Below are 14,600 nucleotides of genomic sequence, written 5' to 3'. Positions count from 1 at the left end.
TTATAACGATGGTCAGGGCTCAAGGTATAATAAATAAGTGAATAAATAAATAAATAGATAGATAGAAGGCTCTATGTGTGATGTAGTTAAGGTGTGTCATAATGTATTTGTATCAACAGCCTATTATAATTTTTCTTTTATAGTTATGTATGTGTGATTCAGTAATGCCTTAACTTACATGTGTGGTTCTTTTGGGTTAAACTTTAGTGCTGTGTTCATGATGACATTTGAGTCTTTTGGTTATGTTTCATTGTAATGGTTTATGTATTCCTCTTCTCTGTGGTTCTACTTTCATAAGCATGATATTCGTCACTATTTATATTCTCTATACACGATACTTTTAGTCAATAGGTACCGGTAATGAATAGAGCGTTAATTAATTCATTAATCAGCGCTCATAATATTGATGCGTGATTAAGTGTAATAACGTTGATTAACGCAAAATTGTAAATTTGCCAACTAACGTTAAAGGCAGTTGTGGACGATGATACCCGACCGGTTTTGTCTTGACTCCCAGATACCTTGCCTCTCCTCTCTTGCATCCCTCCTTTCCTTTTTGCTTCTCTGTCGTCTTTCCTTCCTTCCTTCCCCACTTTCCCCCCTCCCTCCTTCCCCTCTCCTTCCCTTTCCCCACATCCCGTCTATTTCTTCCCTTCCTCCTCCTCCTCCTCCTTCTCCTCTTCCTCCTCCTCCTCCTCTCCCTCCTCCTCCTCCTCCTCCTCCTCCTCCTCCTCCTCCTCCTCCTCCTCCTCGTCCTTAGAACTTGAGCCATTAAGAGTGTCGAGACTACTTGGGAAGTAACCATTGCCCCTTTCTCCAGTTTTCTGGTGTTTTCGATTCTTTTAATTGTTCCTTTATCAGATTTGTTCCACATTCTTCGGCTTGTCTTTTCCTACTTGAAAAGAAGAAAAGTAAAAAAAAAAAATGATGGGACCAAACCAGATTCATCGAACAACTTATTGAAAAGAACGGAATTTCACTCATACCCCTGGAATTGTGGCCCGTTGTCAGAAACATAAATGTCCTGCAGCTTTTCTCCTCTACATCTTTCCCACACCTGCTCAACGCAAGTACTCTGTAGTACCGGCATCTTGTCCGCCGTGGAGATCAAACTCTCCTCCCAAACATTTGATAGAAATTCAATCTTGTACAAGTCGCGGTTTTTCTCTGCAGCTTATCTCCAATTTCTCGCTACGCCTCTATTTTGACCTTCACCACAAAATATCGAGATGTGCTCTGTGTGCCCCTGTGTTTGCCTTCACAAGATTTATGGTCTCCTCGAGCTTCTCCGGGAGTCCTTAACACTTTCATGTGTGTGTTTATCTCTGCTCTGGTATGTTTTTTTTTTTTTCTTTTTCTACATTAGCTTCCATTTTTTTTCTCGCAATTTGGTTTGCAATCTTTTATGTCTTGCTGCAAGAATAACTGACTATCCTGATTCGTAAACAGAAACTTCGTTCTTTGGCGCCTCTATTATTTCGAAGATTTTTAAACAATTAATTTGTAAGATATTCAACACTAGTAGTTCTTTAATCACCAGAAAGGCTATGGGTGTCGTTTCTTGTTTTTTGTACTCTGTAGTAGAAAGATCGTTATGCCTTAATATCACGAATTTTCTTAAATTCATCTATAGCTAATCTCACAATACCCCAGTTGAAACCCAATTTTTCGAACAAACGTTCAAGAACTTCTTCACTAGTTTGGTATTCTAGTATTATGTGGAACACATATGTACGAAAACATATGTCCGAATTCAAATGTTATTAGAAAGCTGCGTTGTGGAGCAGATCTGATCGTTAGTGTGGTCAAAAAAAAAAAAAAAAGACCTGTCGTTGCCGGCACTCGGGGCCCATTGTAGTGATGAAGGGGGCATGGTCAAGAGAGTTAAACTATAATGCTAATCGTAAATACCACGTCAATAAGGCGTCTTGGTATATATATATATATATATATATATATATATATATATATATATATATATATATATATATATATATATATATATATATATATATATATATATATATATATATATATATATATCGGACAAGTGAATTCCCTTGAGTGAAAGGCAGGAAGTTCGTCACACAGGTAGTATCGGAAACCACTATCTACTGCTAGGCTACGAGAAGGGGAAAGGAAAAGGAAAGAAATACTTTATAGAGTTTTCAAGAGAAAACACTATACATTCAGTCTTGGTCGACCCAACTCTGCTTCTCTTTAGAGAGTTTTGTATTCGTAAACTCTTCCGGCGGAGAGAGACTATTGTGGAAGTGTTGCTTTTTCTTGTTTTCTGTGAAGTGTATTTTTATTTTTTTTTGTTCTCGTGTGTGTGTGTGTGTGTGTGTGTGTGTGTGTGTGTGTGTGTATGTGTGTGTGTGTGTGTGTGTGTGTGTGTGTGTGTGTGTGTATGTGTGTGTGTGTGTGTGTGTGTGTGTGTGTGTGTGTGTGTGTGTGTGTGTGTGTGTGTGTGTGTGTGTGTGTGTGTTGTCGTAGACTATTACCACCTTAACTCTCTCTCTCTCTCTCTCTCTCTCTCTCTCTCTCTCTCTCTCTCTCTCTCTCTCTCTCTCTCTCTCTCTCTCTCTCTCTCTCTCTCTCTCTCTCTCATGAAAACTATGTATGATAATAGATTACTTCATATCTTTTCGAGTACATTTGAAAGTAAAAGGGAATTAATAGAAAGTAAAAACGTTCTCTCAGGTGAAGTATGAGTTCACCTGTGATGAGGATGCAGTGTTAGGACATTGTGTTTGATGCGTAGGGATGGAAGTAGCCTGAGGACCATATTCTGAAGCCATTCGCCGTCTTATCTTTACCATTTCTCTTTGTAACATCAGAAGCTTTCCTGTGAGGCAAGTTACATATTTTCGTACAAGCTTAAGGTCGTCAATATTTTAGAGACTTATACGAGTACATCACTCAGATTGTTTTGTTGATGTCAGCTGGCAGGTAAGTCTCCATGATTCCATGATTTTGTCCTTCTGTATTACAATGTATTTTGTATTTGTAACGGTGAGGAAGAGCGAGAGAGAGAGAGAGAGAGAGAGAGAGAGAGAGAGAGAGAGAGAGAGAGAGAGAGAGAGAGAGAGAGAGAGAGAGAGAGAGAGAGAGAGAGAGAGAGAGAGGGAGAGAACATATTTACTTCCTTGCAAGTAATTTTCATATCATTAATGTTTATTGTTTTGTTTGTTACAGGTGATGCCGACGCCCACATGACATGGTGAGGCCGGCATGATGCCCCAGGGAGCGGGCTTGAGGGCGTCCCGGCCCTCACAGCCTCCCGCACACTACTCCCGTGAACACCATCGACTCAACCCACGTCCACATTCACTCCCTTGCCTTCTCCTCCTGTTTGTTCTGGCCATCCCTCTCACGCTGTGTTGGGGCTCGGCTGTGGCATCCAGCTCTGATTCATTCAAGTTTTTGAGAGACCGCTACTATGTTAAAATCTATGAAAATTCGCTGCCCATGACGCACGTGTCTGGGGAGGAACTAATGTGCATCTCCCTGGACAATTTGGCACCTTCCATTCACATTACATTTCACATTGTTGGCGGAGACACTCATGGCTTCTTCACAGCGGAGACGGAGGAGGTTGGTGGACTTGCGGTGCTGCAGGTGAGAACTAAAACGGGGCTGCGAGACGTGCTAAACCGAGAAAGAAGCGAACGATATGACCTGGTAGTGGAAGCACGAGCTAAGAACCCTGTACGCAGAGGTGCTCCCCTTAGAGCCAGAACTAATGTAACAGTGAACGTTCTGGACACCAATGACAACGTACCTTTGTTCTACCCAACCTCTTACCAGGTCAGTGTGGGTGAAGATGCCTCCATCCACACACCGCTGCTCTCCGTCACAGCCCATGATCCAGACGATGGCAACAACGGTCAGGTTTACTATCTGCTGGAAGACCACAATACAGACTTGTTCGCTATCCATCCAGTCAGAGGCGTACTAAGCATAACACGCACGCTCTCCTATACATATGGACGTATACATACAATAACAATTCTTGCCAAAGATCGCGGACCACAACCACCAAATATGCGGGCTTTTGTTGCTGCACGGGCCACAGTAGAGGTGCAAGTTTACCAAGTTAACATCCATGCGCCACAGATCTATGTGCAGCATTTGCCACATGTAGTGGAACACTCCCACACACACATTTATGCCATTATTAGAGTGGATGACGAGGATGAGGGTGAAAGTGGTCGAGTAGACAAAGTGACCATTGTAGCTGGTGATCTAGATCGACTCTTCAGCATCACTCGAGGATCTCATTCCAAGGAATATAATCTTGCTGTACTCAAATTACTGGACCGAGAGTTAGCTCCAGAAGGCTACAACCTTACTCTTCAGGCTGTTGACTGTGGAACTCCCTCGCGCAGAACACGTGTCAACGTGCACGTTAACATCGCCGATGTCAATGACCACGCTCCAGTATTTGCACGAGAACAGTATGAGGAAGCAGTGAGTGAAGAAGCTCCCCCTAATACTCCTGTCGTTAGGGTGGCAGCTTCTGACACGGATCAGGGCATCAATGGGAGGGTTCTCTTTAGGATTGTGGCTGGAAATGAGGACGAAAAATTTCGCATAAACCCTCGCACAGGTCTGATATCCACTGGCGACTGGCTGGACCACGAGTTGACAGCATCCTACAGTCTAACAGTGGCAGCTGTAGACCAAGCCAGCAACGCCCGCAGGAAACAGTCTTCTGCCAAAGTTATTATTCGAATTCTTGATGCCAACGATAATGCACCGCAGTTCAACACTCCCAATACAGAGGTGACAATCGACGAAAACGAACCAGTGGGGTCCTATGTGACGCGCATGCTTGCCACAGATGCAGACTCAGGGGAGAACCGCTTTCTTTCGTACAGTATTGCCAATCTAGATCAAGTGCCCTTTGTTATTGATCCTTTTGATGGCACAATAAGGACTTCTTCTGTGCTCGATTTTGAGGCCCAGCGTCGAGTCTATACCATCAAAGTTCGTGCATCAGACTGGGGCAGTCCCTACAAGAGGGAGACGGAAACAACGGTAAAAGTGAAAATTCGTGACGTAAATGACAATCGACCACAGTTTGTGGGTGTTGACTGCAAAGGGTGGGTTTCCATTGACGCTCCCGTTGGAACAAGTGTACTAACCCTCTCAGCAGTGGATCTGGACAATGGAAGCAGTGTTATTTATAGACTCCAAAATGACATGGATGAAGAATGCTGGTCGGTTGAGAGTTCAACGGGCGTCTTGGCTCTTACTTGTGATCTAAGGACGTTATTGCCTCATGATGCACCAAAGACATACCTTCTTAATGTAACGTCCTCTGATGGCACCCACATGTCAGATGCGACTGGTGTGACGATAACAGTCATTACCAAACGCAGTGAGGATCATGCATCCCTGAAACGCTATTCACATGTTGAGTGTCACGAGACAGGTATCGGTTCTAAAGCAGCAGAAGTGAAAGCTGCAGCAGCAGAGAACAATGCAGCTGAGGAACATTATGCCCTATTACCACTGCGCTACGGTTACAACTCTCACAAGCCTGAGCTGCCAGAAAAATTCCCTAGCATTGTGAAGGTTCGTGAAGACGTGGACATTGGCACCAAATTACTGACTGTGGCAGCAAAGGATCATGACCGAGGGCATAACGGGCGTGTGGTGTACGCTGTTTCTAATGGTGATACGGACTCAGTATTTAAAATAGGCTTTGAAACGGGCATCTTGCAAGTGGTGGCACAGCTTGACCGTGAAAGGACGCCAGAGTACAATCTTAACATAACTGTGTATGATCTTGGAGTTCCTCACAGAAGTGCTTCAAGAAATCTTACTGTCAAAGTCATAGATGTGAATGATAATGCTCCAGAATTCAATCGTGTAAGCTACAGCCTTCATCTCCCTGAGAATACTCGAAACGGAACCAGTGTAGCTCAGCTGAGTGCCCAAGATGCTGATGAAGGGCTGAACGCTGAAGTGACGTACGAACTGGTGTCTGATGTGGATGAATTCATGGTTGACAAAGTAACTGGGGTGCTCTATATGCTAGGTGGGCTTGATCGTGAGCGGCGCAGTGAATATGACCTACGAGTGAGGGCGTGGGACAGTGCTCCAGAGAACCCTCAGTCAGCGTTGGCCAGAGTGATAGTAACAGTCCTTGACATCAATGACTGCCCTCCAGAGTTTGGTGCTGCTCGCAGTCTCAAGGTTGACATCCCTGAGGATCTGCCAGTTGGTGCTGTGGTAGCAACACTCCAAGCCACTGACCAGGACATGGGTGCGGGTGGACAGTTGACATACACCCTCACCAGTGATCATGGGGATGTATTCCGTATTGATGCCCAAACTGGTGTTGTGAGACTTGCAGAGACCCTTGACTATGAGGCAAGACAGTCGTACAATGTGACAGTTCGTGCCCAGGATGGAGGTACACCACCTCTGCATGCCCACGCCAGTCTTTTTGTTCGTGTTCATGACGTGGATGAAAACCTGGGCCCTCCAAGATTCCCACAACGGGTGTTGAGAGGCTGGGTCAAGGAAAACCTGCCCCCTGGTGCCGAAGTCATCACCCTCGAGGCACGAGATCCTGACAATGACCAGCTCGTGTACACAATCACCGGGGGAGATGGAGTGGGCTACTTCTCAGTTGACATGCAAGGTGAGTGTCAGTTTCAGTTGCATGCTGTTGATGGTTAATTGGTCTAAATACATGTTCAGCATCTCATATTTGTAACACTATGATATCCGTCTGATTTTAATATCATATGCAGTTTAAAAAAAAAAAGACTCCGTATTCCCTTGTAATAACAGAGTTTCCAAAAGTAAAGTATATTTGAAAATGTACAATGGTGGACAAAAGTCACTAATGGATCATGTACTGATGGAAAGCCGTAAGAAATAGGTGAAGAGGATCAATAATGTGAAAGGAGAAGCCTTGCTGGTTGTGAAAATGGAAATTGCTATCAGTCTAGTAGCAGTAGTTGTGGTGGTGGTAGTAGTAGTAGTAGTAGTAGCAGTAGTAGTAATAGTAGTAGTAGTAGTAGTAGTAGCTGTAGCAGCAGCATTAGTAGTACATAGTAGTAGCAACAGTAATAGCACTTCATAGTACCAATAGTAGCATTAGTAGTAGTACATAATAGTAGTAGTAGTAGTAGTAGTAGTGGTAGTAGTAGTAGCAACAGTAGCAGCAGGAATAGTAGTAACAGTAGTAGAACCAGTAGTTTTCGACGATTTGTGAGCACTTACAATATGGGTGATAGCACTTTTTATAACGACAACAGCAATAGGATTGACAGCAACATTACCATCACCAGCACAGTCGTCATCGTCATCATCAACATTATCATCACCACCTTTACCATCTCAGCTACAGTAATACCACCTGCTGGCACTATCACCAACACCATCGTCATTGGTCAAATACATCGGAACCCTGTAATCGCCACGCGTCTCTGTCAATAATCGTTCCCCCCACTCTTTTTTATTTTTTTCCCACACGACAGGAATACTAATTAATTTAGCTGAATCTGCCTTGCGAGGTGGCGCTGAGGGAAACGATCTGCCTTATGGTGAAACTGAAGGGTTGTTCGTCCTGCGCTGCTGTTGATTGACTTGTACCTCTGGGGAAATTACGGCTTTGAGTGGCGCTGCAGAGAGAGAGAGAGAGAGAGAGAGAGAGAGAGAGTTTGTTAGGGTAGGAGGTAGGAGCGAGCACACACACACACACACACACAGGCAGACAAAAAAAAAGTGGGGGGTGGACGGGATGAAGGAGGGAGTAAATACAAACAAATAGCCAGAGAGAGAGGGGGGGAGTGGCTATGCGCGATATAAAGTGATGAAGCAAGGCCTTCTTCAATCTACGCGGCACTCGGTGATTTACATATTAATCATTCAGGAATAATTTTTCCGGAATTTTTTTTCTTCACCTTTGTTTCACGTTTTATAAAAGGCTTGCAGTAGAATACATTAGTGTTAAAACTGAGAAAGATCGTTAATGGTTTTGTATCTACTCTCAGAACACCTCCTTTGCTTTCATCTTTTATGTGTTTGTCAATTTATTCATCTCCTTTATTCACTTACTTTTTTTCATTCATTAGTTCGTGTTCTCTTTCTTACCTTCGCTTCAACTCTGATCATTATGTACGTTCTTTATTTTCTTTATTTCTAGTATATTTTATTATTTTCCCTAAGTATTCAACTCCGTGATTAATTTTTTATTTTTTATTCACTTGTTCGTGTTTCTTTGCTCACCGTATCAACTCCCTGAAACATTAACTGTTTGATTTCCATGATATTTTAATATTTTCCCTACTTGGTTAATTACACTATTTTTATTTGCTCGCTGCTTTCTTTCACTCCTCTCTCCTTTTCACAAAAAGTGAAAATTCAATAGTTTTTGATGCGATGGAAAGCAACACCAACCAACCACCAGCCTCGTTAATACACCTCGAGTTAATCCACTTTACTGAAGTTTGTCCAGGTCATTAACTGGCCTAACGAACACTATTTTTGTTGTGAGGTATCCGGTTAGGCGGCCCTCTTCCCTTCCCTTTTTCTTTCCTGCTGCCTTTCGCGAAGCCTCTGCTCCCCAATACTTATATCCTCCTCATCTTCCTCTTTCTCGCCGTGCACCTGATCCTCCTCCTCCTCCTCCTCCTCCTCCTCCTCCTCCTCCTCTTCCTCTGATAGTACTCAATATAGTATCATTATTGGTAGTAGTAAAGAAAATAGTGTATCACAGGAAACAATGATTTATATATTGGTGTATTTCTTAGATTTTTTTCGTGATGGTATCTGCTTTCTATTTTATTTTCATTTATTTATTTGTTCGTTTATTTATTTATTATTAAATCATTTTATTATGTTTTATTTTATCTGTTTTATTATTATTATTATGATTATTATTACTATTATTATTATTATTATTATTATTATTATTATTATTATTATTATTGTTGTTGTTGTTATTATTATTATTATTATTATTATTATTATTATTATTATTATTATTATTATTATTATTATTATTATTATTATTATTATTATTATTATTATTTTATTGATGTATTTTATGAGATGATGAATAACTGCCTAATGGGATTTATTCTTAGTAATGAATGATAAAGAAATATAGTGTGTGTCTGTGTGTGTGTCTGTGTGTGTGTTTGTGTGTGTGTGTGTGTGTGTGTGTGTGTGTGTATATATATATATATATATATATATATATATATATATATATATATATATATATATATATATATATATATATATATATATATATATATATATATATATATATATATATATATATATATATATATATATATATATATATATATATACAATTTTTTTATGAAGTTGGTCAAGGACACAATAGTAAAAATAGATAATGATGTTTGCTGAATTACCGCTTCCAAAAAAACTCAAAATAAGTTGGGTAATTTAACCTCATGTTCTTCACTCGAAGCAGTTCAAGTTATAGAAAGTTGAGGAAAAGCAATAACTCGTAGAGAGTTACGGAGTTTACCAGTGAGAGGAATGGCGGAGTGAAGATACCGTTTACTTTTACATCAATGAAGTAGACAGAATAAAGGTGAGAGAGAGTAGAAAGTCCTTTTGAAAAGGAGGCATACATTTATCAAGTTCAGAAGAAAAGTAACAGTGGAAATAACGGTAAAATGTAGCAGGAGTTGAAAACCTGCGGCCCAGTATCAGAGGTTTAAAAGAGTCATTTAAAGAAGAGGAATTGATTAAATGAAAAGCTTTTGATTCCACCGTACTAAGCATTGCCGTGTGAATAGAACTGCCTTATGCAGGGACAGATAAGGCACTTGTGTAGAGTTAACGTCTGAGAGGAGGAAAAGAATTGACCGAGACAACACAGAATCCTCAATTTCTTGAAAGCTGCTTTATGGAATGGAATATATGGAATGTTAAAACTACATTTGAGGAACAGAAGAAGTGTGTTTACCACATGGAAAAGGACAGTTATGTCACTGACGAAGTTTTGTCCGAAAGGTGATGTCGATTAAGTAGAGAAGGAATTGTTTTAGAGACAACGAACAAAACAAAGTTTGACTAATTCTGATGTTCCGTGGCTTCACTGTGTGATTTATTTGATATTTGCTGGACTGGACGTCCAGCAAATGACGTTGAGATGTTCATCCATCTGTCTATCTTTTTTTTTTAAATATATATCTTTATTTATCCACTTATCCATCTCTATCTGTTTACAGCTGTGTATGTGTGTGTGTGTGTGTGTGTGTGTGTGTGTGTGTGTGTGTGTAAAGTGAAGTGTAAGCGTCGTTGTGTGGTGTCTGTAGAGTGTGTGCGTCCCCAATGAACGCCTCGCCAGGGAGTCTGGGGTGTGGACCTTTGGGTGACTTATGTCGGGTCGTGTCGGCCTCCGAGGCCATTTGAAACCCAGTTGAAACCGACTGTAGCAAGCCACCCCCTCCCTCAGGCGCTGGCGGCGCGCAACGCCAGGAAGTATAGTGTGGGGAATTCGGCAGGTATGGGAGTAACTGCAGGCGGGAAGTGAATATAGCAGATTCCCTCGGCCTCCGAGACCGCTCTCAGGCAGTTTGAGGTGGAGCGAAGCGAGCACGATTCAGGGAAGCCTGCCTGCACCGCCAGGCACTAGTACGTCTTGTATCTTCCTTCTCATTTTCTTTGTGTACATGTATGTATGTGTGGATATGTCTTGCGTGTGTGTGTGTATGTGTGTGTGTGTGTGTGTGTGTGTGTGTGTGTGTGTGTGTGTGTGTGTGTGTGTGTGTGTGTGTGTGTTTGGCAAAAAAAAAAAGTATACTCCGGGAGCCATAATAAGAAGCAGGAATTTCCTGTAGTTATTGTGACTTTCAGCAGTGACATTAAAATATTCATAATTAGAATGAATTTTACTTAAGATTCTTGAATCTTTAGTTCCATTGATTACTTCAAATCCTTGACAAGCTGCCTGAGGCAAGGAAAGGTTGGTTTAGCAAAAATCAACTCTGGTTCTGCAGTTCGCTTTTTCACTGTATCGGTGCAGCATTAGATGTCGCTATCGTTCATGCATGTAAATAATAGAATAGATGTGAATATAAACTTAAAACTGTAACATAAGGATGAAAAACATCAATATTTTGTTCCTTTATGGAAAATTTTCGCTTCTCCAGACACACAAAACTTGCTCCTTCATACATATGTCTAATAAACTCATTCTGTATGTTCATCACTTGTTTGCTTCTACACACACACACACACACACACACACACACACACACACACATTTACTGCTACTTATTGCAATCAGCAGCTTCAAGTAAGAAAATTTCGGTACAGTTACTAACTTCTAGTTTGAGAATTTAAAACATTACTTTGTCAATATTTACGTGCCCGTGCCTTAGAACGGTTAGCAATTTTTATATTGATGCTTTACTCCGCCTCCTAAGATATGATTGTTTTTTCAAATGTCGACATGACCAAGGGTGCAGTTATTAATATATTCATCAAGAAATAACTGAGGAGGCATACATGAAAGTTGTAGAAATACTCTTCTTTTAAAAATACCATAGTTGAATAAAATTGCTCTTAAGCTGTTTTCATCACGATTAGTCAAAATACTCGCGCGATTGCCGTGACCTCGTTGCTAATGGAAGGTACTGGTCCGCCCATATCATTACAATTTCATTCATCGACATTACGTTCTCCTCGTTGTAACTGAGCAGTTCTTACGCCTCGACTCTTGTTTCATATAACGTACCTTTTAATATGTTGAGCCCGGAGGCTTCAAAGCCCTTGATTTTTAAACTAACATTACAGGAAATTCTAAACTTCTTGTTTAGTGCCACAAACATTCTTCAAAGGTAAAACGTGCACAACCTTTATAATAAAGCTCACTGAGCTTAATAAAAAATAACAAATAATTCATTAGAATAAATGAAAAATGCACATCATGAATAAAATTGGGATGAAAAGTTTTCAGGAACCTTTTTTTTTCTTCCTTTTTTTTTTTTTTTTTTATTGAGGCAACGCTATCATCCCCGAAAAAAAAGTCTATATGATATGATTTGGGGCACTACGATACCTTATTCTTCGAGATTCTTTTCTGCCTGAGTTGCGAGATGGACACACACACACACACACACACACACACACACACACACACACACAGGAGTAGTAGTAGTAGTAGTAGTTTATTGACAAAGTACCATTACAAATTGATAAGATACATATTATTCTGATCTCTACTTCGTCCAAATTGAATTGATAAGTCACATTATGTAGAGAGCCGCTTACTAGGTATTAATAACTAAACAAATTATCTTAAGTTTAAGAACTTTCCTACTGAGTACATAGAAAATACAAAAAAGAAATTCACCGAAATAAAACATGACACGTACATTTAAATGCAAAAATTACCAGAGCTTAGAGAATATAAGTAAAATACATTAACAGTATTTACCTTAAACAGATGTCTGCCCTATCTTTTAAGAGTAATTTTTATAAAATTTCAGAACTGCATATACATAGTCACAAACTTCCTCCAGATGGGTGTTATCAGTAAACATTGCTTGTAGGGTGTCATATGTGATGTGTGGGTGGTCATTCCTGTGTTGTGCACTGAGTGGACAGTATAACAATGCATGTTCCTCTGTTTGTATGTGTGTGCCATCACAGGGACACACACGCTGGTCACGCGGGGTTCGACTCCACCGCCCCACTTCAATTCGGAGACTGTGTGACATGAGACGTAGTCTGGTGAAGGCCTCACGTTTGTAATCTGGTACATATTGTGTAGTGCTGTAGATCGGGTGAACCGTTAATGACGGATTCATATATGTTATATAAGTTGTTAGCTTTGTGGCGCCTGGAGCTTTTTCTCTTACAGTTTGCTTAACATGATCGAGTTCATCAGGGTTCCTGTTTCTTGATCTTACTTGTTCCAAAAACCGATAACCTGGAGTGTTTTCTTCCCTACATAAGTTGTATATGTAGTGAAAAGGAATGTCTCTGTCCATCTGATCAGCTAGTGTTATAAATTTGTATCTTCTGTCAGCCACTAGCTTATTTAACGGGTTGATTCCAGCTTCTATCATGCAGAGATTTACACTAGTATTTTTCCTCACTCCCATTAAACATTTTATCAGCTTATTATACTGTTTTTCTACACTTTTTAAATTATTACTGAACCATGACTCACAGCTATATAATAAGGCACTTGTTACTGCAGCATCAAATACTTTCTTTTTATAAACAAAAGGCATTAGAGTGTTACACACACACACACACACACACACACACACACACACACACACACACACACACACACACACACACACACACACACACACACACACACACACGGCGCGCGCTCGCACACACCTAAAACATGATCTTCGCCCTTTTCACTGCAAACTGAAGAGACTTTTTTCACTTAGTGATGGCACTTTTGATTTACGAATTATATGATTTTTGCGGGACACTCCGGTTCGCATTTCCAGGCAGGGGCCTCAGTAAGTTTGTGGGAACGAAGCAGGAGTTTGGTGCCGGACCTCTGGCCCTTCCCCTTGCCAATGCCATCACCAAGTTTTCTCTCACGCATTAGTGGCAAAGTTACGAGGGTCGGAGAGGAAACAAATCCCATGGATTCACGAGAAGTCCGATAAATCACTCGTATTTCTCAGCGGCGTGATAATAGGGAGGGAGTGCAGAGCCGACACCTGTGTAGGGATCCGCTGGTGGCACCTCAGCTGTACCTCTGACGGCTCGGGTCGTGGTGCTACTGTTACCACTTTGATTCACTCTTCTATCCTTTCAGACAAGACAAAAATCATACGGACGTGTGTAAGGAACATCTTCCAGTAAAACAATAATATAAGTTACAAGTATAAGTGGTTGTGATACCATTCATAAAGGAAACAACAACATAAGGGCACATGCACACCCTTGCGCACGAAGCATCAAGCATGTAATTTGGTGTTTTCTCCCGAGAATTCCGACGAATCAGTTAACCATTTCACTGCCTAGTGATTTTTTCTGTATTCACCTATAATTTTTTTTGACGTTTTTGTCCTATAGTCTATTATATGTGTAGTTCTGTATCCTAGAAAAGACAAAGTCAATCTTGTTTCTCTCTCTCTCTCTCTCTCTCTCTCTCTCTCTCTCTCTCTCTCTCTCTCTCTCTCTCTCTCTCTCTCTCTCTCTCTCTCTCTCATATCTATGGAAGCTGTTTTTTATACAGCGCTGTTAATATTAAAGGACGACCATAGAAGAGTTAAGGTCAAAACTTTTGTTACATAAGAAAGAAAATGGACTTCTGGTAAAATGAAAACTACCTCTCGCCATCGTTAATCCTTTCTTGACGTTATGAATCAACTACGTAGCCGCACATAATGACAATAGTACAGTATATTAAAAATGCTTTGTGCCATACAGTAGAATCTCTACAGGATGTCACTTTGAAAACTCGTTCCTATTACTGTAACCATTGAGCTGCTACCTTTAAGTGGTTGGATGGTGTAAGGAACATTATTTTGATAGAGGATGTAACTCATTTGTACTGTGTGAGTACTGGCTGGATGTGGCCTTTATGTATCTGTGAGAAATTGAAT

The 14,600-nt window shown here is 40.7% G+C and overlaps 1 protein-coding gene across 8 annotated transcripts in view; it reads left to right on the top strand.

Annotated features, from left to right (window-relative positions):
• LOC135101967 (fat-like cadherin-related tumor suppressor homolog) overlaps positions 1 to 14,600 on the top strand; it is a 369,471-nt gene that overhangs the window by 187,609 nt on the left and 167,262 nt on the right. For all 8 annotated transcript variants that reach the window (XM_064006485.1, XM_064006511.1, XM_064006496.1 and 5 more), the window contains one exon: positions 3,199 to 6,658. In XM_064006485.1, the coding sequence (XP_063862555.1) occupies positions 3,235 to 6,658 (3,424 nt within the window). In that variant the 5' untranslated portion in view covers positions 3,199 to 3,234. The remainder of the gene's footprint in view (positions 1 to 3,198; positions 6,659 to 14,600) is intronic.

The sequence above is a fragment of the Scylla paramamosain genome, chromosome 1 (assembly GCF_035594125.1).
Source record: "Scylla paramamosain isolate STU-SP2022 chromosome 1, ASM3559412v1, whole genome shotgun sequence".
Lineage (NCBI taxonomy): Eukaryota > Metazoa > Arthropoda > Malacostraca > Decapoda > Portunidae > Scylla > Scylla paramamosain.
Note: the sequence above shows the minus strand (reverse complement) of the source record. Positions and strands in the feature narration are given on the sequence as shown.